Genomic DNA, 27,984 nt, shown 5'->3' with positions numbered 1-27,984 from the left:
AATACATATAATGGTGTATCATTTGTATATGCTTTGGTGCTTTATTTTATAAAAATAATATTTACAGCGCTTCACACCTGTCTGAATGTAAACTTTGCTCAACTTCAACGTGCAATAAAACATTTTGATTTAATAAGCCGAAATGTTTTACACAATATCGCCTAGTTTTTATTTTAGGTTGTTTTTTTATTGAAACAATGAATTATGTTTTAGTATAAAATATTGCGCTTATAATGGCAGATATTTGCCTGCTTTTACTGTTTTACTAATATTGGTGAGCTGTTATCTCGTAACGTCTTTAAGCTTTCCTGTTCACTTTTTTCATATATTAGTTTTATAAGTATATAACATTTAGAGATAAAGTGTTTCTCTATTTTATAAATAACGCTAAGGATGGCGATTAAAACATGCCTAAAGATAATAACTTTCGCAAATTCAACGTAATATTTAAAAAAAATATATTTTTCGCATTTAAATACTCACGCTACAACGCGATGTTTTACCGTGAAAATGCATTGCATTATTCTGTCTCGTCTAAATTAGAATGCTTCAAAATCTGCCATCATGATCAAAGTTAGCGGAAACGCGGGACCGTGTAACACCGACTATTATCAGAGCAGTCTAAAAGCTCGGCCTGAAACTGTAGCGAGTGCGACATTAAAGGTGCGATGCAAAAACTTTGGCGCTTTGCGCAAATACCTCTTAAAACGAATCCCTGACGTTAATGACCAATAAAACACGCGTTCGTTTTTCACCCCACGGAATAGAAGTTCCAGAAAAAAATTGGAGAAAAACGAGCACCGTTCACCCCCTCAACTCGCAGGCAGAACAAGCGGCCACGTGATGTGGAGCCGTTTATATGCCGCCAATGTTGATCATAGCCACGCGCTGGGGCTGGAAAAGCACAGGACACGCGCTAAGTTCCGGACATTCTTATGGCTCGGCTATTGTCGTCGCTGCAGCGATTGGACACGGGCCACTACCCGAATGCATGTCGAGGCATCGATTGTCACAATCCCAAATCGAATGCGTACGCACTCTTCGCGTCCACTGTGTGAGCAGCATTTGAATATTGTCACCGCCAAGCTCGATGGCGCATTCCCGGGGATCGTACTGTTGCCATTTTTGGTTTGGTAAAAACTTTTTTGAGTGCCTGCAGAGCTTTCGCTGACCGGGCCTAAGTCACCCGCTTGGGGGCGTTGCCGCTGGTCCTCTTCGCCCGTTTAGGGGCGTCGAAGTCCTGCCGCTTCACCGCCTCACAGGCCTGCTGGACGGCCCAGAGTTGATCGTCGAGGCTGGGGCTGCACAGTGCAGCGGACAGCCGCGGCGGGAGGGTTCGGGAGTTAGCACCGTGCGGGTGCTTGGTACAGTCCCAGAGCATGTGGGTTAAAGTTGCTACCTCTTTGCGACAGACCTCACACGTGTTCGTCGTGTATATTTCGGGAAACATTCTGTGATACTGTGCCGGGTTAGGGTACGTGCGCGTCTGCAGTTGTCTGAGTGCGACCGATTGTGCCCTGTCCAGCTTGTCACTGGGCGGAGGAAGTGTCCGTCGGGCCAGGCGGAAGGCCTTGGTGATTTCGTTGTAGCTCGTCATACGGTCCTTGCTGCTGTACCACGGACGACCGTCCCCGGCGCGGTTTGTTAGCTCGCGCGCCTTGGCGTGTGCCGTTCGTTGCCGTTACGATGCTCCTCGGAGACTTCCCCCACGTGTGCGGGGAACCACAGGAGTCAGGTTGGGGGTTCTGGTTCTCGGTGGACTTGACGTTGGCCTATGATTCGGGCTGCTCGTAGCGATATCCGTCCTTTGGCGAAGTTCCTGATCACTTGTCTCGAGTAACAGAGGACTGTTTTGGACGCCGGGTTCGAAAGGGCGAGGGCGACTGCTATTTCCTCCGCTTCCTCGGCGCGTTCGCATGCCACGCTTGCTGATATCTTTGTATCCCCGTCTGAATCGACGACCGTCACGGCAAATCGGGAGCCTCTCTCGTACTCGGCGGCGTCCACGAATCGCGTACCCACATTGTTGCTGTGGGCATTGAGGAGAGCCTTGGCTCGGGCCTCTCTTCTGCCTCGGTTGTACTCCGGGTGAACGTTTCTGGGGATTGGATCGACTCCTATTGTCTGCCGGATCGCGTCTGGGATAGTGACTTTGTGGCCCTGCTGTGTGTGGTATCTGGTGCCGAGGTTCTCGAGGATGCGGCGTCCAGCGTTCGTACCGGACAACCTTTCCAGTTGCGAGGTGCGCTGTGCCTCTGCGATTTCGCTCAGTGTGTTGTGGATGCCCAGCTGGAACAGGCGTTCCGTGCCTGTGGATTCCGGCAGGCCCAAGGCTATCTTGTAAAGCCTGCGTATGAGGACGTTGATCTTGCCTTCTTCTTTTCTGTACCAGTTGTGAAAGGCCGCAACGTAAGCGATATGGCAGACGACGAAAGAGTGGATGAGTCGCGCGAGGTTCTCCTCCCGCATTCCGCTCCTTCTGTTGGTGATTCTCTTGAGGAGTCTCGGGGCGTTGGACGTCTTGTGTACTAGTCTGGTGATGGTTCCACCGCTGTGGCCCGTGGCTTCGATTATCATGCCGAGGACTCTGATCTTCGGGACTGTCGGGATGGTCGCGCCATCGCTCGTGCGTAGACTGATTTCCTCACAGTTTCTTCGGGCTTTAAGTTTGCCCCGTTGTGCGGGCGGTAGAGAAGGAGTTCTGACTTATTGGGCGAGCACCGCGGGCCCGTGCCTTGAAGATGTGCCTCTATCGCGTCAATTGCTGACTGCAGCGTGGACTCGATGTGACCGTCGCTGCCTCTGTGTACCCAGATTGTGATGTCGTCAGCGTATATGGTGTGCCGGACGTCTTCGATGTCTTGCAGTTTCTCCGTCACCCCGATCATGACCAGGTTGAAGAGTGTGGGTGAGATGACCGAGCCCTGTGGGGTGCCGGTGCTGCCCAGCGTTTGCTCTTCCAGCTGGAGATCTCCCGCCACTAGCACGGCGCGCCTGTCCGTCAGGAAGTCTATCACGTAGTTGTAAGTGCGCAGGCCGAGGTTTCGTTGTGAAATTTGTCGCAGGATCGTTGAGTGAGCGACCTTGTCGAAAGCACTTTCTAGGTCGAGTCCGAGAATCGCCCTGGTTCCCCTGGTCCTGTTATCCAGCACTTGGTGTTTTAATTGCAACATGGCGTCTTGCGTGCCAAGGTGTTGGCGGAAGCCTATGAGGGACGGTGGTTAGATCCCTTTCTGTTCCAGGTACACTTGCCAACGATTGAGCAGTGCGTGCTCCATGACTTTACCGACGAACGATGTCAGCGATATGGGGCGGAGTTGTCGAGGCTCGGTGGTTTGCCGGGTTTTGGTATTAAGATCATCTTCGCGGACTTCCACTGGCGCGGGAGGCTGCCTTGCCGCCAGCAGGCGTTGATGTAGTCTGTCAGCTGTTCCACCGAGCGGTCATCGAGATTCTTCCGGGCGCGGTTCGACACCCCGTCGGGGCCCGGTGCCGACCCGCTGTTGAGTTCGTGCAGTGCTGTTCTGATCTCTTCCACGCTGAAGTCTCTGTCTAATTCTTCATTGGGCTCGCCCTTGTACGGGCCGTGCTGCGCGGTCGGGGTCCCTGGCAGGTATTTCGCTCGCAGGCGGGCAGCCATTGCATCTTTCCCGCGTTCCCCGATCTCCTTGTGTATCAGGCGTGCGAGACGGTCCCTCTGATGAGACTTGGTGTTTATTGCGTCCAGCAGATGCTTTAGTAGGCTCCACGCTTTGCCATTGTGTAGTTGGCCGTCCACCGCGTTGCACATCTCATCCCACTGCTGGCAGTTGAGCGTGCAGCAGTGCTCCTCGATGCTGCGGTTGAGCTCCGCAACCTTTTTCCTGAGTCTCCGGTTGAGTCTCTGTTTCGTCCATCTGGCCAGGATCGAATTCTTCGCCTCTATGAAGTGCGCCAGGCGGCTGTTCATCTTGTCGGTGTCGACGGCGGTCTCGATCGTCTTGGTCGACGCTTTGGCGTCCTCGACTAACTCTCGGGACCACGCTTTGATGTCCGTGATCTCTTCTGCTTTGTTTAGTTGTTGTCGGTCGCGTTCCTTTCTAAAGTCCTCCCAATCCGTCCACGTAAAGGTGCGCTTGCTGCCTTGCATTTTGTCCGGTGTTGGGACGTGTATCTCAATGATCGCGTGGTCGCTGCCCAGGTCGACCGTCGTATTGTTCCACGTGACGTTCGCCGTCCCCGCGTTTCTGACGAACGTCAGATCCGGGATCGTGTCCCTGGTGGCCGAGTTGCCCAGTCTCGTCGGGTGCGCCGGGTCTGTGATGAGCGCGAAGTCTAGCTCCTGCGTGTCTTGTGCGAGGTTTCTCCCCTTGGCCGTGCTGTAACCGTAACCCCACGCTGCCTCTGCCGCGTTAAAGTCGCCCCCCACGATCAGCGTCTGGGACCCGGCGGTCTTGAGTGCCTTCTGGAGCAGCGCCAGGAACCTCTGGCGGCGATTGGACGGGTTGCTGTACACATTTAGAACGAATATGCTCTGCTTCCTGTGTTTGGTCGGTATGAGTTCCACGAACGAGTGTTCTACTTGAACGCCGCCGAGTTCGTGGTCGACGAATGTAAGACCCTTCCTGACGAGCGTGCATAGTCCCCTTCCCTCTATCGTGTAGACGTGTTCCCTATAGCCCATTAGGGTGGGAGCTTCCGTGAGCGTTTCTTGGAGGAAAATCACGTCTGGTTTGCGTGCTGCGTGCCTGATGTGTTGTTGCAGCCTGCCTTCTTGCTGGCGAAGCCGCGGCAGTTCCACTGCCATATAATTATCCCTGAATTACCGCTGGCCATGTTGATTCGGGTGAGAAGTTGTCCGGCTGCCCTTGGTGGCCGCTCGGTCCCTGGCTGTTGTTCAGAGGTGCTTGTCTGTTTTGCGCGAAGACAGGATGGCTCATGATTATCTGCACGTTTCTCTCCAGGTAGGTTGTCCTGTTTGCTAGTTCGGCAACCGTTGCGCGTAGGGTTTCGATGGAGCTCTGCATGCTGCAGAGCATGCTCTTGATGTCCCTAAACTCCGCCTGTACCTGGCCCTCTGGGCCTCCCTTCTGTTGTGGCTCTATGGCCCGTTTCTTCGGGGCCGGTGCGTCCGCAATTGGTGCGTTGGCAGGTGCCGGGGGCTGTTCGTTCTCTTTCGGTTGGTCCGCCGCGGCGCGTTCGCGTCGGAGCTCGCGCATTTCCTGCATTAAGCGCGATCCACACCAACGCTTCTTTTTGCGCCTGTAGGTCGTGCGGCTGCGGATGTGACGTATTTTCGTGACGTCGCGCCGCTTCTTCGCTCCTTCCGGGCGCGCACAAGAAAGTTGGATAATTTCAACTTCTTTCTCCACGCGCACAAAAACGCGCGGTGACGTAGTAGGGCGCTCCTGTCTCCCGGCCAATCGGTGGAGGACAAGCTAGTTCCGGCTCCGCGTTTCTCGCCGTCTGGCTGCCCTCTCCTCCCCCCCCCCCTTTTATTCTCTTCCAACATGACAGCGCGATCTCTCTCTCTCTCTCTTTCTCTCGCCGTCTGGCCGGCCAGTCTGTCGTAGTTGCACTTTGCTTGTGCGCTCGTGCCTGCGTGCGCGCTTGCCCGAAGTTTCGCCCGTCCAAACCAAAGCACACGGTTCTGACTCAGAAAGCGCGCCCGGAAACAGCAAAAACGCCACGAAATGCGTCACATCCGCAGCCGCACGACCTACAGGCGCAAAAAGAAGCGTTGGTTTGGATCGCGCTTTATTTTTTGTACCAGTTCGCGCATAGCCGCGTTCTCTTTCCTCAGCGCTTCTACGACGCCGTGATCAATAGCCTGAGTTTGCTCTGGGACTTTAGGTGCCTTACCGGTCCCCTCCCGCGCGGCGCCCCAGACGGTGCCCGCCCAGCTCACCTTGTCTTCGGGAGGCGGTGTCTTTTAGCCCGACCGCGAGGCAGCGCTGCTGTGCTTCCTACTCCCGCTGTGGGAAAGGGACCGGTCACGTGAGGGCGACCGGTGCTTGGCCGAACCCTGGCGGAGGGGCGGGAAGTCTTGCTGCGACAGCTGGCCGTTGGCTTTCTGGCGTTCCCATTGTCTCTTGCGCACCGTGTACGGGGTCTTGTATCTCGCTCGGCAAACCTTGTCGGCGGTCAGGTGAGCTCCGCCGCAGAGGCTACACTTGAGCGTACACTGGTGGTCCGGGTCCGGGTTAGAGAGGCCACAGCCCCGGCAGATGCGGTTGGTGGGGTTTGGACAGACGTCCTTTCGGTGGCCGAGGCGACCGCACTGGTAGCAGACGTCAATTTGCTTTGGTACAGTAAGCAGGGTACAAGCGTTGCGCCGTACCTAACGTAGTTGGGCACCTTGAGTCCGTCGAACGCGACGATCACCGTGGTCGTGTTGCCGATGCGCTTGGCCGCCAGGGCTAGTGGATTTCTCGGATTGACGATCTTCTCGTCCGACTCTCGGGGTCCCTCCTCGACGGGGATACCGCGGATCACTCCCTTGTTAGTGTTGTGAGGTGCCGTCTCATAAGCGTTGACTTCGTGCTGCTTGCCTTGGATGTAGATCTGCCTTATCTTGGTGTAGCGGTCCGCATTCGCTCGCTTCGATGTACTGATGACAACGATGTTCTGCTGGGGGTTCGGGCATACCGTGTCTTCCATGCTGTCCTCACCCGTTATTCCGGCGGCAGCGAAGATGGCGGCTGTGACCGTCGGGGCGCCGACTCTGGCGATGTCGAGGCCGCACTGCGGCCGCACCACATTCTTGGTTTCTTCCTTCGGTAGCAGGGGCATGCGGCCCGCCTTGATGATTTGTCCCTTGACGTTCTTGAGTTTCGTAGTTTTCCGGTCGGTGCCGGGCCTGTTCGGTCTTGCGTCGACTACGGGTGCCGAGTCCGTCGCGCGGTGGCGGGGTCTCGACTGGTGCTCTCCGGCGATCTTCCATCCGGATTCCGCGGTGATTTCTTCGGGGGAAATATCTTCCCCCATCACTTGCACGTTCATTCTTGGGTCGAAATTGTCGTCGCGTGCCGCGTCGTTGGAGAGAGTCCGCATGCGTGGCGCCCGCCCGTCGGCGGAGCGCAGCTGCTGTGTCGAGTAGGCCTAGCGATCGGCGAACAACCCTGGGCTCAGCTCGGCGGCGGCGTGGTCGGAGCACAAAAGTTCGATAAAATCGTGAAAAAAGGTGGTTCACCTCGAAATCGGGTATCCGTCGATTCCTCTCGACTTCACGAATCCGTTGGTGATAATGTTTCGGTGGCACAAGGTAGAAATCGCTGCGAAATTATTCGATGAAGACGGAGCCGAAGTAAACGCGTCCGCTCACCACGGCGACCGCAGCGCCTCTTCCTACTGTTGCCATTGTCCCCACAGCTCCGTCATCGAATACCGCAAAGGAGCAAAAGGCGGTTTTGGAAGGAGAGATTGAAAAAAAAACTCCGCTTTCATCCTTTGAATTCCGCCGCCACGAAGACGCTTCTTGGTCAGTGGTGTTGCGTTCAAGTATTCTTAAGCCCCACTAGTGCCAGGAAGCTGGTGTAAAGCAAGAAATATTCCTACCCAATGTCGTTGCACAGCCCCTTTAAGATAAGGCGGGTTCAGAGTTAAGCAAACCGGGTAACCCTTCTATAAACTTTCGCTATGACTATTCGAGTCTCCAGCTCGACGCTCGCCCTCCCGCGGCGGAAACGGGAAGCGCTCTCGTGAGGGTCCCCCGATTCTCCTGCTCAGCGGGCACGGCGGAACTGCTCGCGATCATGGCTCGCGAAATGTCATTTCCGAATGCAAACAACACTCGATCTTCACTGTCCTTACACACTGCTGCAACCGGTATGGAATTGTACCTTGCTGGAGAGTTTCAGTATTGCGCATAGAATGCGCATGGAAGCAAATGCAAGCGGTGTGCCTTTGCGTTAGAGCTGCGTGCTCCACGTTGAGCGTGCGCCTCATCGCCATGCGCCATCCAAGACCGCAATTTTGGGCTCCGCGCACGGGCAGTGTGGAACACGCAAAGTTAACGCAAACACACGGCGCTTGCGTTCGCTCGTATACGCAATACTAACACTCACTACTGTTTCACCGGCTTCCAACGCCAACGAAACGTGCTGCAGTAAGCAGACGTGCAAGCAAGTAGGCGTTCGATCAAACTCGAAAGGACGAGAGTGGCAAAACGACGGAGCGTAAAAATGAAAGCAACTAAATGTTATGAAAAAATTAATAATTAAACAAATTGTTTTTATTTTTTTTTGGGGGGGGGCAATGGACCTTTTCCACATACCGACGGCACCAGGCGGTGGCTACACGAACTAAATATCGAGGAAGTGACCTACGTGCGCTACCAATCGATAATGGGAGCTACGCTACCAGTTTCTTCGCTCTCTGAGCAGCGGCGCCTGCCCAACGCGACTTTAAAGAGGGGCATCCGTGGCGTCCACCCGAACGTCGTGTTTTCCTTTCCGTCCACGTTCTTTTTTTTGTGTAACACAATTATATAGATGCTGCAGTTACGCGTTCTACACGCTGAAATACAGCCTCCTTCCGAATTTCCTCGATTTTTCGTTCCGACTTCCGCCGCTTGGCATCGGGCGGTCACGCGTGCGCAGAACGCTTCTTCAAAAAGGTCCATTGGTTTGGAAGGATATTGGCGGTGATTCTGGACAATTTGCCGATTGTCAAAAGTCAAGACTTTGATGTCAAAATATACCTTTCCCACAATTAATGTAAGTTTACATGAATTTCACACATTATCTATAATGTTTTTATTCATGTTAGACTATTTTCATTTTATTACTTGGTAATTCAAAATGCTGCAATTGGCACCAGTGATGATGATTAGCACACTTTTGATTGTCATATTTGTTCACGAGTTCGAAATTAGATCATAAGCAACAAATTATATTAGAGCTTGAAAAATAACGTGTTAAAATATCTGTATTTTAATATTATTATTATTAATACAAATCGCGGCAATGTGTACCCCCAACTAACGTCAATACCACGAAAATGCGCCATATCCAACCATAATTGTCTTTTCAGAAAGGAATAATTTTGTTCTCTTTTTAGCGTATGAAAAACCCTGACATCGTTATCAAAAAAAGACAAACAGTCAAACACAGGATGTAATATAAGGTCCTGTGCGTCACGCGTTGCTATGAAGAACACACACGCACACACTTCGGCCGTCTGACTCGGACTCCCTTCTTTGGGTTGTTGCAGTAGGAACAGCGTTTATTAATTCATACGTTTTGTGGACACATTGTAAAAACTGGAATTATTCTCTTATTATTTTGCTGGGAAAAAGGTTAAACCAATTAATCATCTAAATACCCCAAAACCCATTTAAAGGCTCGCAGTTTATTATTTCTCATCACAATTATCTGAGCGAGAAAAGGCAGCGAGAACGCACAAATATCAGCACTGAGTTTTCAACAACTACCGCAACTACAAATGTTAGCCTGGATCAAACATGTATGTCATTAAATAAAGTTTCCGGGAACAACTTCTTTAACTAAATAATAACGATATGAGATACATCTTGAGTTATGAAAGAATCAGAAATTAAGACCTATATCGGGAAACTAAAACCAAAGATAGAGCTTAGTTTAAGTTTCGCTTTAGAATTAACACGCGCATATTTTCGTAAATATTACGCTAAACACCGTTCTCGTTTTCAGGGTAATGAGGTGACCTGCGCTCGCAAGACCCTAGCTTCCTCGTATTACCAGAGATAATTCGTGCCGCTCAGTGAAGCCAGCACACTAGACAGGCTGAACAGCGGCAGGCATCTCCGACCCTCACCATAACCGCCATTTTGAAAAATGAGTGGCGCCACCTATAGTTAGTTGGAGTCGCGAATAGATCGAGACGCGCTTACCTAAACCGGCCTATTACAGAGTCACGAGATGTGTACACCGCGCATGCGTAATTTGTCATTCACGCGAGCGAGACTCGTGCAGTTCGGAGTGACTTATCGCTTTTACCCGTTGTTGACGAAGGCGATAATGCTTTTGGCAGCGAAAGTAAAGCAGCAGACCCCGAATTCGCCGCGGCGGGCGCAATGGAGCCTAATTTAGCGGGAACGCGGGAGATGGCGAGTCCGTTACCTAAACGAAATCTGAAGTCGTAGCGTGCCGCACTGGTCGCCGCATGGCGCTGTCGAGCGCGGCGCCCGTCTGAAGAGCGCAGATACAGATATATCTGTGAGCTGCGAAGGGCGCCCTGTCAGCCCCCAAATATTGGCCTACCGCGCACATCGGGTCTAATTGCACACACGTACTCTCTTGCTAGAATAAAACATCACAAAAAATATAGTAAATTGTCCTGCTAGCTTGAACCTTCGGATTGATTGCACTATCATCATAACTGTAAAATGCAGGCTGCTCACCATTGTTGACGCTAGACTGGTGGTTGCTGATAAAACCTGTTTGCTCTACCGGCGTCAAACTCCCGGTTAGCTCAGTTGGCAGAGCGCTCTACTGGAAATGTAGAGGTCCCTGGCTCGATATCAGGAGTAGGCGGAATCTTTCGGTCGCGCACCAGCCACCTAGCTCTGTTTGGAGAGTTGTGTTTGGCCCGTTTCCCCCTTCTGCCGGGATGTTTATTGTCATTCTTGTCAGCGCCAGTGCACGTTTGTAGTAGTCGCGTTATAATCATAACCTTAAAATGCAGACCGTTCACCCTTCTTTGTATTGACTGGTTGCTGCAGATAAAACCCGTTTGCTCTACTGACACTTGAATCCTAGTTAGCTGATTTGCTAGAGCGCTCCACAGGTAATGAAGAGGTCTCGGGTTCGATACCAGGACCAGCCTAATGTGTTTTGGTCGCGCAACAGTCACCTAGATTTGTTTGGAGATTTGTGTTGGCCCATTGTCCCCCATGTTTCCCTTCTGCAGCGAGTATTATTGTCATTATTTACCAACTCGTTTGCTCCTTTGCATTACTTTTGGATTATCATTATAGACAAATGATATATTAGCGGTATGCCAAACATTACCGAAGTTACGTCTCATGTCCCGCCAACATTGCGCTCATGAAATAGATAAAGGAGAAGAGACAGAGTCAATGTAATAGCTTCAGCATTCCGTGCGTGGTTAAAGGGAAGATGGGGCACTTCTACATTTGAGAAAAAACACTATATTGCGTTCATTTGGACTTTAGAAATAATACATAATAACGGAATCACAATTATATTTCAATGCGACGCGCCGGAGAGCAATAAGAGCAATTTCAAAATAGGGCTGAAGCCCCGCCTCCCTAGCCTTGGGCAGCCAAAAGATCCGTCGATGACGTCATGTACAGAGGCTGTCTTTCGCGTTTTCTCGCGTTTAACAATACCTGCGCAGCAAATAGTTTGGGTATTCGGCTTCATGGGATAAAAATACACTAGAATTCACTTCTAACTAATTTTTTTCAAGAACCTCCATAGCTTCCCTTTAACTCTTGCCGCGAAGTAAAAATACAAATATCATGGTGCGGGTCCTACGATTCAAAACTTAACCATCCACGAGTTCTGTCAAGTTGCATCGAGTCAGAACACTCCTCAGCTTTGGCATCGACTAACAGCGTCGTCAGATATTTGGTGTTGTCTATATCACTAAATTCAAGAAAAGGTAACCAAAGCAGATAAGTTTTCATCGCGTGAAAGGTCTCGGTGCCGACTCCGTCAAAAACATTTCGCCCCAGGAGACATCTGAAGAAGTGAAAAGAACAGATGGTCTCTTCCAAAACTGTTTCGAAATTCTTCAACCACAAAATACGTACACTGTTCGCAGGAAAGGTCTGAGACTGGAATTAAGTTTATTCCAGATTTTGAGGCAACTGAGAAGCTGAATCGCTATCCACTGCTCCAGAAGTGTCACAACTAAAGCAAACAATTCAACTACAAAGCCGCTGCAGAGAGTTCTATGAACAAAGAAAACAAACTAAAATAAAATTTGCCGCTATCACTGATGTTTGTATGGCGATTCGAATGGCGCACTGCACACCCCACGTTCCAAGACCATCGCAAGCTGACAGTAAGAAGTGGAGTGAGGGTATTCAGAGCTTTCGGCACAAATACGCGGCATACGCTCCTCACCAGGAACGATGCCGGCTACTGACGCTCCTTCCCCTATCCAGGACGAGAAGAGAGAGGGAGTGTTGTGCAGGATTCCACTCGGTATATTATGCACAAATCTCGGAAATTGATAGAATACCAAGGTGGGTGGCTTGTACCGGAACCCCACTCAAGATCCGAGGTATGCGATGACGAGATATCTCTACTTCTTGAGTCCTGTAGCAAAGAAGAAGGCTGCTCTCGACACAACCCAAACAAGAGGGATGTCATGTGCGTGTTAGATAAAAGCAGAAAAGCAACGCATGCCCAAGCCTTTTAGGAAACGATCCTTCCGAGAGGAATTTCGGGTGTTTGCACATATCGAATCCAAGATGCCTCAGCAACTTTCATTCATTCCGACCTCGGTGGGTCAAGTGTGCAATGCACCCCAGAAAGAAGTTTGTGTAAGCATATACTGCGCAAGTTCCGAGCTTTGCGTAGCAACTCTTGAAAGCGTTATCGGTAAAAGCATCTGCGTCTCTGACCTGGAATTCCCGTACAGTTGTACTCAGCCAGCAATTCAATGCCAACTGAGGAACTGCGAGAGGTGCCCTAAGGATTGCAATTTTACGCTCGAACGGTTTGAAATTCCAGAAGCAGAATTTTTGATAGTGGCATGGAAATCTGGCTATATAATTGAAAGCTTTGGATTCGTCGATATTTATAAAATAACTTCAGACACTGACTGGAGGGTGGATCTTTTATATTCACGCTAGGAAAGTTCAAAGAAAGGCGATATACACGAAAAAGTTTTTCAAAGAAAAAGGATGCCTCGAGATACATTTTGATTTTTCGGACAATTGATCCATTTTACTTTCAGATGAAGTCCAGGCCTCCCATTTGCCAAAAAATCACGTTTCAATCTTCTCATTCATCTGCAACGTTAAAATTCACACGCTGCTTTGCCGCCATCAGCAACAATGTGTGTCACGAATTTCCCCACGCCTGCTGTGCACTCGAAAAAGTGACGGAGTGGATCGATGACAAAGCTCCTGTTTACTGGCAAGTTACTTATGTAGGCGATGGAGCAGCTAACCAATTTAAGGACCGTTATTACCTGCACGAATTTAGGAATAAAGAGTACCCTGTAGCCAAATATTTGGTTTTTGCGATTGGATATGGCAAAAACGAGTGCGATGAATTAAGAAGATTTGTAAAACATCAGGTTACTCCGCACAACGTGCGACAGCCAGCAAGCGTGGCGATACAAAACACCCAAGACATCTTAGCAGTGTCGTCCCAGCAGCCTAAAAAAGTCAAGTTGATATGCTTGGAAGCAAACCAACTAATGGAGTTTCGAAATTCGAAAAAGGAACAATGGAGAAACGTGTGCCCCGTCGCTGGAATGAAAAAGTGGCATGTACAGCAAAGTCGTACAACGAGGCTGAACTTGGAACTGTCTCTCTCTCGGACCGCAGAGAGCGTAATCACGACCATTTTTTTTCATAATTACTATAATGTTGAGTGCCCATCGTGTATAACAGAGTCGAGAATTCTTGTGTTCTTATATAAAGTTAAGCGTTCACTTGAAAAGTTGAACCAAAGTGTTATGTTCGGTTCCTTCCTCGACAGCGACAACCTAGGTTGAACAAACAAAACTTTAGGACGCAGAGGAGCTGGTGTAAATTAAACGTAATTTAAGAATAACCCCCAAGATTGGTGAAAAGACGAAGGACCACACAACACACAGTCTCAAACACAGCTTTGAGTTGTGCTTGAGACTCTTATGTTGTGTTGTGCTCCCTTTTTTCCTTATTCTCAGTTTTTTTTTCTACTTAAATCATGTTAAATTTTTAGTAGCCCGCATGTGACCAAACGTTTTGTAGGGTAATTTTACAAGATGCAAACTTTGTTCCCTTCACATTTTAAACATAACTTTGGTTGAGACTCTGTGTGTAATATCGTCTATTCATATTTTACCGAGTCTCGAGGGACATTCTTAAATTATATTAACTCTAGGTTATGTGCTTGTGCTTTGTGTTTCAGTTAAAAGGGGAATGTACTAAAAGTTGTAGGCCAAAGCGCGACTTAAAACTGACTTTCTCTCGCAACGCATAGCGTGCAATATGACCACCATTTCTATATAACGACTCCTTGAACATTCTGTGTGCCGACCGCGTGTAATATTTGGAATATGATAAAAAGAGTTAAGTGTTACTGCACGGTTCCACTGTCATATTGTGCTTGGCTTCTACCACGGAGAGCTTCCTCTCTTGGGGAATAGTGTGTCACTTTGCACCTGTACCTAGCAGCGACCTATGGAACAAGCGTGAAGGCCAGTTCGGCACAGGACAGACTCATCTTGATGCTTCGAACTACTACCGCAAGTCTATGTGTGCATTTACTGATTGTTGTTTTAGTATCAGGCATCTAAAATTAACTTACACTTTGGCAAACATTAAAAAAAGGAAGAAATGATCTGTGTTATTCTCGCTTACCACTTGCTCGGAGAAAGGAGCCAAGTCCTGATGAAGATACCTTTAATCTTCGAGCCCAGTCTTCGGCGGCTTACGCTGCCATGACTGAACTGTCCTGTACCCTAACCACGCAGCTTCGCGCCCCATGCCTTGTCTCCGCGCACACTGCTCGCGCGCCCGTGGCATCGTCGCCAAAGTATCGACTGTCCAAAATCCCCACATCTTGGCCCCCACCCCTTCTGGCTTCTACATGGTTCACTAAATCAGCGGACACTCTTCACTATTGTATACGTTTGAACCAATTCACGTGGGCGGGTCGGAACACTTCACAAAAATTATAAACCTCCCGTAACCAATATCTATGACCTCATCTTAATATTAAGAGAAAGTGACGATGACAAAATATTTGCCTGCTTTCCCACTGGTCTCTCTCTCTAACCGAGCATCGTCGACAGCACCGCTTTGGTTTAAAAAACGTCTTCCCGCTCAACCCCCGACTATCTCGGGTTAAGAAACAGAACGCGCATCAAATCACGCACATAAGTTTCAGATAAGCACTGATATAAAATTCAGGAAAAAAGTGAGAATAACAAACGAATTGCCGGCTTTCTGACCAGTCTCCCTCCCCCCATCCGAGCATTACCACTAGCGCTGCCTAACTTAAAAACGTCTTCCAGCTTGCACCATAACTAGCTCGGGTGTAAAGGGAGAACGAACAAAAACGCTGGCATTGCCACTTTAAAATAATTTAGTATTTAGTGATAAGGCCTGCACTTTATATTCTTTCCACCCTCCTCTGCTGACGCGCCACAAGCATGACTGGAGGAGCAATGTGGGAGAACTGGATAGCTGAATCAGAAAGCGGACAATTGACGCCGCACGTGATCGTCTTACTGCCTTCCTACTTAAACTTGGGACTCTCGAAGACTCTCCTTGGCGTCTTTAATCTCCTCAGCGTAGCTCTTACGAGTGCTCCACCGAGACGGCGTAACACAGTAGAGAGTGGAAACACACCGGGGCCATTATCTTGGAGATAAGGGCTATTCGCAGTCAGGGGTTCCTCGCGTAGCCGCAAAAGGACAGCTCGAATATATCCGCCGCCCCCCAGTCAGGTCTGCCAGGCGTTCGGCGGGTTGCAACATTGCTGCTGCTTGTAACAGCCCAGATACCTTTCCAGCAGAGTCCCCTAGAACTTGTCTTGGCCTGGGAGCGGCATCCGAGCAGGCGCCTGTCGCGGATCATGTTCTTCTCGTCCATCGTGACACTGCTCTACCTGGCGCTAGGCAAGCGGCGGGCTCTACACTGGTACGCCATTTGCGGTATTCTTGCTCAACGCTCCTCCGGAGGAAGGAGCCAAGTACTGATGGAGTTATCTTTGACCTTTAAGCCCGTTGTTCGGCGGCTTACGCTGTCATGGCTGAAGTAGCTGACCTGTCTCCTAGCCACGCGCCTTCCACCCCGTGCCTTGGTCCCGCTCGCGCTCCTCGCGTGTTGCCGCATCGTCGCCAAAGTTTTGGGTGTGGAAACTCCCCGTAGGTTTTACAAAATCTTTTTGGCTGTTGGATAATTTAAGAAAATTTAACGGATAAAAAGAAAATACAAAATAAAGCGCGGGGTGGCTAAAAAAAAAGCACGCTTTTCGTTGAAGGCTTGTTAAGTTATAAGGATTTGGATAAGACCAGCCTCCGCGTTAAATCTTTATTTCGAACTCTTTTTATACGCGTTCCGCCCATTCACAAGTATGCGGGAAGCGCTTCAGCACGCACCTCGTATCGCTGCGCCGCAGTTTTTTTCTGCATCGTAAAGCCGCCTGCTTTCATCGCCATCACCATGGTACCGAACACAAAATGACGTTTTTGGACGGCGCGTCTGCGCTGCGTGTCTGCGAGGCAGCGGCTCCACCGTTCCACGCCCAAGGTCACCGCGTTGTACGCCGCAGATTAAAGAGAGCGAAGAGTGGCGTGCGTGCTTTCGTATTCACAACTCATAAGAAGGAGTTCATCTGGATGTCCTTCAGAGTAAGTGTAGTCGACGATGCCTTGAGCAGTTGGAGTTCCGGGTCCACTGCTTGTGACGTGACTAGCGCTGAAAAATCTATAGAAGGGTTTGCGGTGTACGATGTATTCACAGACACTCTTGATAGAGTGTCGGCAATGACGTTGTTCTGGCCAGAAATGGGTCGTATGCCTGTGGAAAATTCAGAGATAAAGGCTAGATGCCTCATTTCTCGAGGAGAGTGTGTAGCACTGGATGTCATTGCAAACGTGAGCGGTTTGTGGTTAGTGTAGATGGAAAACTGACGACCTTCGAGCAAGTAACGGAAGTACCTGACTGAGATACAGATGGGCAGTAACTCTCGGTCGAATGTGCTGTACCGTTGTTCAGCAGGTGATAGAGTTTTAGAGAAAAATCCAATTGGACACCATTTGCCATGAAGATACTGTTGGAACACTGCTCCAACTGCCACGTCGGGAGCGCCCACCATTAAAGAGGACGGAGCCTCGCAGTGTGGGTGGGTAAAAATAGAATCCTCAGCAGGTTGTTTCTTCACCGTGGCAAATGCGGAAGTTGTTGCGTTATTCCACGAGACAGGTGCTTGTTGTTCGTGATTCCTGCCAAGAGAGTGTTGAGAGGTGTCAGCGTTGCTGCTGCGTGTGGTAAATACGGCGGTAGAAGTTTAGAAGACCTAGACGACGTAGTTGTTTCACCGTTGTCGGTGTAGGAAAGTCACGAATTGCTTGTACTCGTGACTGAAGTGGATGGATTCCTTTTTGGTCGAGGTGATGACCGAGGAAATCAAGTTCTGATACGCCAAATTCGCATTTTTCGATTTGTATGGTAATGCCATAGTTGTCCAGTCTTGAAAAAAATGGTGTGAAGATGTTTCTGATGTTCTTCTGGAGTGCGGCTGAAGACAAGGACGTCGTCCAAGTAGGCGAAACAGAACGAGAGTCCTCGCACTATCTGGTCCATAAGGCGTTGGAATGTCTGCGCAGCATTATGCACGCCGAAACGCATGCGTAGAAATTCGAACAGGCCAAATGGTGTGATTATCGCCGTTTTGTGAATATCGGCTGGCTCCACGGGGACCAGGTGATAGGCTTTTACGAGGTCAATCTTAGAAAAGATTGTTGATCTTGCAATGGCACCAGTGAAGTCAGGGATAGTGGCTTTGTTAAGAGCCCTGTAATCGCCGCAGGGTCTCCAGTCGCCTGTCTTTTTGGGAACCATATGCAGAGGACAAAACCAGTTCCTGGAAGACGGTCGTATCAGGCCAAGTACGAGCATATGATTGAACTCATTCTTGGCAACTTGGAGCGGTCTGGAGCAAGGCGGCGTGGGCGGGAGAACGCGGGAGGGCCGATTGTCTCGATGCAATGGGTTACTGTGTGTTTGGCAGGTCGTTCAGTTATAGATGGGCGTGTTATGGCAGGAAATTCTGCGAGAACGCTTTGCCACGGAGAATCAATCGTGATCTTTAAAATTAGTGGTTCCTCTGAGCACAACCCTTGAATGCTGAGTTGCGTGTTTGCGCCAATCAGTCTTTTACACCGAACATCCACATTGAGGTTAAAGAAACGAAGGAAGTCGGCGCCTATAATGGGACGAGTTACTTCAACGACTGGAAACACCCAACGAAAGGGGCGGTGGAGGTCAATATCGAGTGTGAGCGATCTTTCTCCGAATGTCGCGATGGTGAAACCATTTGTAAGGAGGGGGGGCCGAGGGCCCGTCAAGCTGCATGATGCAGCTTTTTTCCTCGGTCTCCCTCCGTCATTTGTGTTTTGACGGAAAATAAACATTATTATTATTATTATTATTATTATTTGCAGCCTGAAGTGACGGACAGCTTTGACGGTGTCGGCGGTCCTCTTCACTTGGAGGAATTACACTGATCTCCACTCCTGTGTCAATTAAAAAATACATTTTTGTGTTATTCTCCGTAATAAAAAAAAAAGACGACTGATATCAGGTACCACTGCATTTGCCGTCGTTAATGCGTGCTTCGGAAGTTTCCCTGGTAAGCGCAGGGAGGAATGCAGCGGCGGGCTTGCTCTCCATATTTTTGGTGGTACCAGCAGTGTCAATTAGGTTCCCCGGCGGCTGTTGTACTTGACCGGGGTCGTCCCGTTTGAGGTCGCCAATTCGATGACCTCTGATCATTGCTTAGTGGGCGTGGCTCAGCCAGCCGAAGGGAGTACACTTCGGTGTTAAGTTGGTCCACCTTTCCTGAAACTCATGAGACGACGGCGTTGAGTTTCTCTATGGGGTCCTTGCTTGGATATGATGATGGTCTGGTTGTACCAAGAGTCGAGATGGTAGGTGTATCGACCTTTATGATCCTGTCTGCCATGCGAGCTAAGGCCTCGGTAGATGTTATTTCTGAGGCGGACAGGATCATACGGACGTTGTTTGGGAGCCGTTCAAGGAAAGGTTTTCTGAAAATTGATACCTCGACTGTGTCAGGCTGGTCACCAAGCAGTTGGTGCATGTAAGAGTTCTGTTGGTTTTCGGTCTCCTAACACTTCTGTCGTCAAGAGTTGTTGTAGGCGGCGTTGTTCGGATTCCGTGGTCCGGTGAATACGTTCTTTAAGGCGATCATATGAGTTGTCGGGTGATGCACGTAGAATGTCGCGAACTATCGCGGCAGTAGCTTAAGGTAGCGCAGCTATTACGTAGTCGAACCGGGACCTTTGCGATGCATTCCGGTGTGACCGAAATAGGACCTCGACGTGTAGAAACGAGAGTTTTGCGTCGCCATTCCAAAAGGCGGGAAGCTTGAAGTTTGTGCGCCGATGTTCGCAGCCAGCAAGGAAGGCTCACCGGTGGAGGCATCGGTGTGTAGTCTTGGTCCGTCATTTCAGCAGTTGTAGGTTAGCACAACTAACTAGCAGGGACGGGTTCGACGTTTGGGTCACCAGTTTGTAGCACGTAATAATTCCATCGACGACTGAGCTACAATAGCTGTCTTTTATCGACGGCTAGTTTGGTTGTCTGAACCATAGTCTTGCTTGGAACGACAAGCTGTGTTTCACCCGGGAGCTGGTTGCGCGTGCTTCGTCATCTTTTTCTTCGCGCCAAGGTGCGCGGGTGTCGGTCGGCATCGGGCGTTGAGTGCTGTCGTCTGTTGGACTCTTTGTCCGCCACACGTCGATCACTGGAAAGAGCTCTACCCGCCCCACGTGGCGTCAACACAGAGGTCCCCCCTCACCGTTTATGCCGCGACGCCTCGTGATGGGAGAGGGGCGCCTCAGCGTTCACGACGCTTCGCTGCGACAGTCTGCGGCTCCTCAATACAAAACTATTAAACTTCGGCTAGCAGACGGTGTGTATCGTGCGTGCTTGCATTCATTCGGCGTTCGTTGCTATGGTGACGGCGATGAAAGCAGACGGCCTTTATGCTGCGGAAGAACACTGCTGGCGCAGCGATACGAGGTGCGGGCTTAGGCCCTTCACGCATGCTTTTCAATTTTGCCGAACGCGAGCGAAAAGAGTTAGAAATGAGGACTTAACGCAGAAGGTTGTTTTTCTCCAGCGTATCATAATATGACAAGTCTTGCACGAAAAACATTTTTTTTACAGGAGTTTGAAAATAGTTTTTTTTCTAAACAACATGGGTCTTCTTCCTAGAGCGCAGAAACATGAGGCCGCAGTTTGTAAACAAAACTTCTCTATGGAAAGTACATTTATAAGCGTATATATACAAGATAATGCTATTTAATTTTATTGCAGAAACATGGCGATGCGATAAAATACATCACTTGAACACGAAACATATAAAGGTGTACATTAAATTTATGAAAAGATCTACCTTCGAAAATGTTTGACACAATCTCGAAGCTTTCATATATAAAATAGAGCATCAATTGATTTCTAGATGATAGATCCTTTTAAGAAGTGCTTTTGAAAAAAAAAAAATTAACAAGGGAAGCTTAAAAATGTTTGGCGATAAAACCTCACCAGTTTCGGGTAAAGATGTCTAAGTAGAGAAATATGTGCGCATCGAAGCGGTATATTTTATGCGAAGACAAAAAAGGCAACGTGTTTAAAAGAAAAATACTGCGAAATGATGTCAAGTGCGTCGGTTAAGTTGCGGTGCGTTACCTTTATACATGTATGAAGCTATGTAAATATCTTTTACGAACTGAATGAACAAATTATACTCAGATAGACCCTTTGTCAATAATATATTTAAAAAAATATCAGTGCTATACCCCAAGAAACACTACAAAATAATAAATCATAATTATATAGCTAATATGTCGAAGTTGCGAGGTTTTTGCAATCTTGACGCACGATATACTTTTTTTTGGAAAACTGTAGACATTGTATAGATGTTAGCGATATAAACTACTATATTTATAAAATATTTCATTTTCTGTAATCCTTTGCTGAATTTACGGGACATCAAACTTTGCATACATAAACAAAATGCCAAAATGGGGGTTACTGCTCTTAGGCAGACCTCTGTTTTTTATCTCAAGAAATACATTTGGTTTTTAAACTTTTCACGTTCTTTTTTTTTGGGGGGGGGGGGGGGGGCGGGGCGGAGGGGGAGTAACATAAAGATGTGAGTAAATAAAATATCGACCAAAAACGCCTGTATGATCTAATCTCAATCAGATGCAGATCAATAAATAAAGGTACAAAATAAGAACTCCGCGCAAATATTGAATTCCACGTTGATTGATAATCTATACACAATAAAATGTTTTGCTTAAACAGATTTTAATATCGATTGTGTCTTATTCAGATGAACGGAACTAAGCTTGAAGAAAATGTGTTCCAAGACAGAGAGAAGATGGCCGCTGTATCTGTAGAAGAAGTGGAGGACACTATTGAAGTGGTATGCATATCTTGTGCTCTTTTTTCTAATGGGAATATGAAGTAAGAAATAGTAGTAAAACCTCAATAATACTTAAAAAACAAGCGAGCTGGTGATGATTCATGGTAATAAAACCCGAGACTCAGGAACACAGAAGGGGACGAATACAACACAACGTCTCAAACACAGCTGAACGTTTATTTTTCAGACACTCGTTTAAAAAGGCGAGCACCCCCGGTGCCCCCACCCGACATCCGCAGTCCCGAAGGTCAAACCGCTTCCTCCCGTCCAGTCCGCGTCAGCAGCCCTTCTCACGCACACAGCCATCTACATGCCCTAGGCGCCACACAGTCGATGAGAACGTCCACGCAGTTGACTTATCACCCTCCACTGTCACTTCTGCTAATCCCCCACTCCCTCGCAACGCTTCCTTGCCCCCCGCCGACGAATCGTACATAAGCAGAACACACAGATATACCCCCTCCCGTCCCCCTCCCCCTTTTACAGTTGCCGGCGTAAACACAAACCTCGAAAACACAGGGGGAGGCCCACCCCACCCAGAAAAACCGGACATATATTTTGTCTATAATGCGTTGGCAACGCACTACATAGTGTAAACATGTGATCGTCATTGAATTACGTAAAAGTAACGCAGCAAAAAAACAAAAACTAGGTAGCGAAATGTTTTGTGTCAAGTGTATACCTACGTCACATCACTAAATCGGAGATGCAATTTTTTTTTTTAATTTAATAAAAAAAACGTAACAATTGGCAGCATTTTTTAAAAAAATGTATCCGTTAAAAAGTTACAAAACGAGCCATTTCTATGTAGATAATGTAAAAACGTTTGTTTTCAATTACGTCAGTTTGCCATGCGACAAACTGACGATATCAAAGGGCGAGTTTTTAATAGCAAGGTAGCACAGTTGTTGGAGCCAAAATGTAGATGTGTGCGAGAGTTTATGCCCCTAAAAACACCGAAGAAACCAAGTCAGGTCGTACTTGACCTTCTCTGGATAGAGTATTGATACGTTGGCACAAATTCGCCAAGCAAGTCCTAGATTTAGGCTTTATATTTGACTGTCATCTGGCGCCTTTGAAGTGTATAATTGACTGGATTATCTGGAAATCGATTATCTTGCTTTCCATATAATAGTATTTTGACAGGATACCTTGCTCGGCTGGTTGGTTGCTCGACATAATGAGAAACAGCGCAAAAGAGACAGAACAAAGCATAGGACATAGGACACAACATAGGACAGGACATAGGAACGCCGAAGCAAATACCTCTGGCACCAAATAACGCCTTGGAGCGAAATCCGTATTTGGCTTAATTAAGTTGGGCTCCTAAGGTTGCCAAGCTTGTGCCAAGTTAGGGGTTTCTGAGGCGCGCTACCTGGGAAAGGTAGCTAGTCATTTCGGGTCGGTGTATCATGAAATATGACATATATGTAATTTCCGCTATTTTCTTACATTCTCGTACAGTATAAATTGGTTAAATCTATTCTATAGTTCCCATATTATAATTTATAAGATCATTTAATAAAGGGTCGTGATAAATAACTATGCCCCACTTACATTATTAGGTGCATAGAGTTACCACTGAGTGTCGCGTGCGCCATACAGTAAATAACTGTTTTTATACTCACGTGCATGGTGTATAATCGTGAGAACACTATAACTTATTCGTTTCGAAAGGATGGAGGAAAAAGAAAGCATTGATTTTTTTATACATTTCGTTTTCTCGTTCATTTAGGCGATGGATGTCAGAATAAACGATAACAGCTCACATAGCCACATTGCTAAGTCAGTAAGAATAAAAATGTTCTTTAGAGTTTTGTTACTCACAAAATGATTTTGCAAGAAATAATAAATTTGAAATGTAACAAATATGGGAAGTAACTGAGGGGATTTGGGGCGAAATCAAGAGCGACCATACTGCGCAACATGCTGACATAGCCACGTGAAATAATGTTAGCGCGAGGCTGTTCGCAAAGCGGAAACCAAAACTAATAGCGCCTCAAAGAAATTAGCCTGTTTTTAAGAAAAGAAGAACAAATTACGTACGGTGCCAATTACGATCTTTATCTCAACTTGCTCTAAACACCAATGGTAAAAATAAATGCACGATACGTATACTTGTTTTCAAACTTTATAAAACAAAACGCATATTTTACCCCGCCAAAAGTTTGCCGCAGGACTTATACTTTCAGTTTGTTTTAAGATCGGGTCGACACTCGGACCATACTGCTGAGGTACCGAGTAAACCCAAGGCACATAAAACTTAGCCTGAGATGTTGAATGTATGGTAAAAATATGCCTCAAGTCTACTTTTTGTTTTTTATAAAAATCTGATTTGAAATACGTTTAGCGTATTCCTTTTTTTACCGAAGGCAAGGAACAAGTGCACCACTGATGAGGAGATACGCAAGAAGTTTGATGAGGAAAGCGAAGCAGAGAACAAAAGTGCCGCACTAGTATACACCGATCAACATTCTTATCTGACAGGCGTTATATAGCGTGGTAATGAAAATACGAAAACAATTATGAGTAGAACACGTGGAATATTTTCAAAGGGAAAAAAAAACATAAAAAGATCGCTCCGGGATGCAACTAACTCTTCCAATCTTTACTGACCATTCTATTCAATTTACAAAGTGAGTTATCGTCTCTAGTCGGCCGATGGTCAGAACCGACTGGACAAAGTTACGTCGCTAAACTATACGCATAGAATATGGCATTTAATATTATTATTGTTTATTCTTTGCTTGTGCGGACTTCGCATTATAATAAGATTTAGTCACACGGTTTTTTCCTTGTATGCTAGTAATATCTAAATTTTCAGCACGTACACTTCACGAAATACCTTTATTCACAAACACAACTCAATATCCTAATTCGTGTATGTTTTTGGCCATCAGGCATTTTTTATGAATAGAGTCAGCCTAGAAAAGTGTCGGCAAATGCAAATACGTGAATAATTACTGATACACTTTAATGGAAGTTGATTTCAATTGAATCAGCATCTTATTAGTTATACCAACCCCTGATTAAATGCACGATCTGCGACTCTGTGTGATCCTTGAACCGGAAGTTTTCATATACAAGAATGTGAAATGGTTGGTTGCAATCTGACAATACCATATTAGTCCTATAAACAAACAATCATATATTTTTCTTAAAGTCCCGTTATCTTTCGTGCAACGCTAATCACTCGTTTTATACCTAGGCAGTTGGTAATAACCCGTCTAGGATTTTAATAGGGAAGAAAAATTAAGTAGTTTGGTCAGATATGATACAGTTAATTTAAAAAAATGACACATTCTCACCTTCTGATTTCGAAGCGTCATAGCGCCCACGCAACCAAAACCTGTTTATGAGAAAAGAAAGTAAAAATATGTTTCATAATAAATAGATTGTAGCGTTCAATAAGACTATTTTTTTAAATGTCAATTATAAACATTTGAACTGTCCTTTAGTAGACTTCGTTCTTAAGAACTATGTAAAGGTGGGTCTCGATTTTGGAACTGTTGTATTTATGTCATAAGGTGAGTGAATTTGCTGGTCTCGTGTGCACTAAGAAGTCTGGCCTCTCTTTCTCATAAGACGTGAATTCTTCATCCAAGTTTTTCTAAACTTGACTGTAGCGTACACCCGACAAAACCCCAAGGTGAGGTGTTAATTCAGCTAAATATTTAATTGGTGATTATAAGGACGTTAAGCAATTATTATTACAAGAACTAAAAAAAATCTTCATTGTCACCTGGTCACGCAAGTTTATTATGTTGCGACCATTCATCAAATCCCGTCCAGTTTTAACCGTACATCATTTCCTCTCAAACTTCTACATGTTCCCAGAAATCAGTAAAAGGCTCTTCCTGACAACACTTTATATAGTTAGATTATAATGCTAAACTTGCAGCAGCCATAACCCTCCTTTTCTCGAATTCCAAGACTGTACCATCGCGCGTCTTACATTGTGATTATACTGATGTATTGATCATTCCATTTCGTACTTGCCCACTCTTATGTATATTGCCAACTCGGTTGCTCTACAAAAGGAATATTGGCATTATGATTATAGAAATCGTACGGCGAACAAGTAATGAATAAAAGACCATTCAAACAACGTGTCACGTGCGTCAAATTCCTGCGTGGTGATTCTATGGAGTTCTTTTTTTATTCCCTTTCAGATGGGAGTCCTCAATAACAAATTACGCATCGCTCCTCTGCCTTTGGTGGCTCGATCTGAGGAGGGATATCTTGCACACAGGATCTACGAGGTGGAGCCCCCTACGAATCACGAAAAAAAAGACGCTGGTATAACTACATAGATTAACATTTTACAATAATATAAAATATAACTTTTGCAAGGAGTACCTAAAATCACTTACTTTAGTGGCTATAACAAAAATGTACTTCTGCGGCGTTGACTAAGAAATTGCACAGTAAATCAAAATTACTTTATTGTGCTTCCTCTATTTTCGGGGAAACCTTCGTCAAGTATGTCGAGCGTTTCCTCAGTGTTTAGGGGAATACTCGTCAAGTATACCGAGTGTTCACACGAACATTCACGAAAATTATAATGCGAAATTTACTGATCACAAAGAGAAACTATTGGTGCCTAGCGGTCATGGCCAATGGGCCAATGTGCTGATGTACGTAGAGTGTAGAACACTTGAAATTATAAATAGTATGTCAAACAAAATTATTGAAAAATATATACATATTGTTTAATTTATAAACGTCCTCAACGTCATCGAAAACGAATAAACAGACATGTAAAAAAAAAACGTCGTGCGTGCGGGACTCGTTTTTCTACACAAAAGCTATCGCATTTCTTGCATGATAACTAATGGCCGAAGAAAATATGAAAGAAAGGCAAATCCGTCTGGACGCGGCGCTTTGGGTTCCTTTTCGGAACCCAGAAAAACAAATCACTCTACCTAAAATGAATTGGCATTGAGTTTCTTCATTATGCGTAGCTGGTTAATAACTGAAGTATGTGGTTGCATCATCAAATATTTAGCAAAATGACTCTGCAGAACAAATCAAAGCAATATTTATTCTATTTACTTTACACTTCGAATAACAGTATGCCCTGGAGGTGACTAATACCATACTACTCTTATTTCGTCTTGATACGCGATTATATTCAAACGTTCAAACTTATGTGGGGAAAAGCATCCTTTTTAAATGCATGTACATATTACCAAAGGCGCTAGCTCAGAAAAAAAAGAAAAAAAGGATACCCCTTTCAATAAACAAGTTTAGACCGTAAGGCAGGAAAGGTATGCACGGGCCAGTTTTGGACAAACAGCTTACACTTTGGTTTATTGAGTCATTGTATTTGTCCCCTGTGTGAAAAAGAGAACGAATAGCGTTGGGTGTATGAATGCTGACACGCCTAGGTTTATTAAACGCGATGCAATAAGAACCTTCATAGTTAATGGCTAAAATATGTGACTGATGACGTTATCCTAAAAGAATTTTGCGCTCCTGAAATCAAACGTCAACGTAGATGTCACGGTCCTACCGGAGACGTTGCAAATGCATTAGAGACGAGGCCGAAAACGAATAATTTACAATTGATTTTATTTACAAAAGTAAGACGAAGATACAACGGAAAGCAAAGGAGTACGTACGCAGTAAAAGGGAAAATAATACACACACGCTTAAGCACATCTACAGTTCCAAAAAAAGAAGCTGTTCGGATCAGGCATTACAGTTTGAGTACGCTGCGTCGACGACCCATATAGACTTGCGGAAGGCAGCGAAGCTCCTGTCTCCTAGGCGTCTGAAGGGGAGTGTGGAACTCTCGCCGCGACAGCTTGTGCACAGCAATGGTCGGGCGCGTCCTGGAGCGTAGCCATGGACCCCATCCACCGCTTCCTCCCGGTCTCAGTCTTCGATTATCCCTGCTTCGTCATCCTTTTTCTTTTTTCTTCCTCTTCTAACATCGTTGTGTCACTTGGCATCACCTTCTTCCTTCTTGCCCCTCCAACTTCATTTTATGTCATTTCTTAGAATCATGACCGTAGACTCCCCAGAAAAACGAGCTATGTGCCAATATGAGACAAACTCAAAACGTCGGCGGGAAAGAAACCAATGGGCAGAAACTAGAACGCAAGCGGCTACAGACTTCACGCCGTGTTCAGATCGAAGATTTGATTCAAGTTTTACATTTAATTCAATGTATTATTCCAATTTGTATATGTCCTTTATTAACGAGCCTAGGCTAGTGACTAATACAGTAAGCCTAGTTTTACAAGTAAAGCTTGATTTGTTTTACTGGCAACCTACTTCGTGTTCATGAAGCATATGTTCGTAAATTTATATTATGGGATTCGTGTCTTGTAGTATTATGCAATTGTGCCTTTTACATAATTCAGCATCATGCAGTTATTTAATCTGCTTTAGACAGTATCATATAGTGCTTCAGTAAGACCTGTTTATATATACAGCAGGGCGCTGAAGTAGCACTATGGACACCATGGACACGGCTCTGACTTGTGCATTATTTTTGTCTATTGTTTTAAGCATAACTTTATTTTTAAAGGAGCCCTCAATTCCCAAACATTTGTCCGTATGTCCGTCCATTCGTCTGTGCTTCCTCCGCTAAATTTAGTGAGAATATTCCCGTCACGTGACCACACGTTACAACTACACT

General features: G+C 46.6%; 1 protein-coding gene across 1 annotated transcript in view; it reads left to right on the top strand.

Annotated features, from left to right (window-relative positions):
• LOC115310331 (disintegrin and metalloproteinase domain-containing protein 17-like) overlaps positions 1-27,984 on the top strand; it is a 260,003-nt gene that overhangs the window by 14,767 nt on the left and 217,252 nt on the right. The window contains exons 3-4 of the mRNA XM_040210410.1: positions 21,243-21,335; positions 25,508-25,634. Of these exons, the coding sequence (XP_040066344.1) occupies positions 21,243-21,335; positions 25,508-25,634 (220 nt within the window). The remainder of the gene's footprint in view (positions 1-21,242; positions 21,336-25,507; positions 25,635-27,984) is intronic.

This window comes from Ixodes scapularis, unplaced genomic scaffold (assembly GCF_016920785.2).
Source record: "Ixodes scapularis isolate PalLabHiFi unplaced genomic scaffold, ASM1692078v2 PGA_scaffold4__175_contigs__length_147842914, whole genome shotgun sequence".
In the NCBI taxonomy this organism is placed as follows: domain Eukaryota; kingdom Metazoa; phylum Arthropoda; class Arachnida; order Ixodida; family Ixodidae; genus Ixodes; species Ixodes scapularis.
Note: the sequence above shows the minus strand (reverse complement) of the source record. Positions and strands in the feature narration are given on the sequence as shown.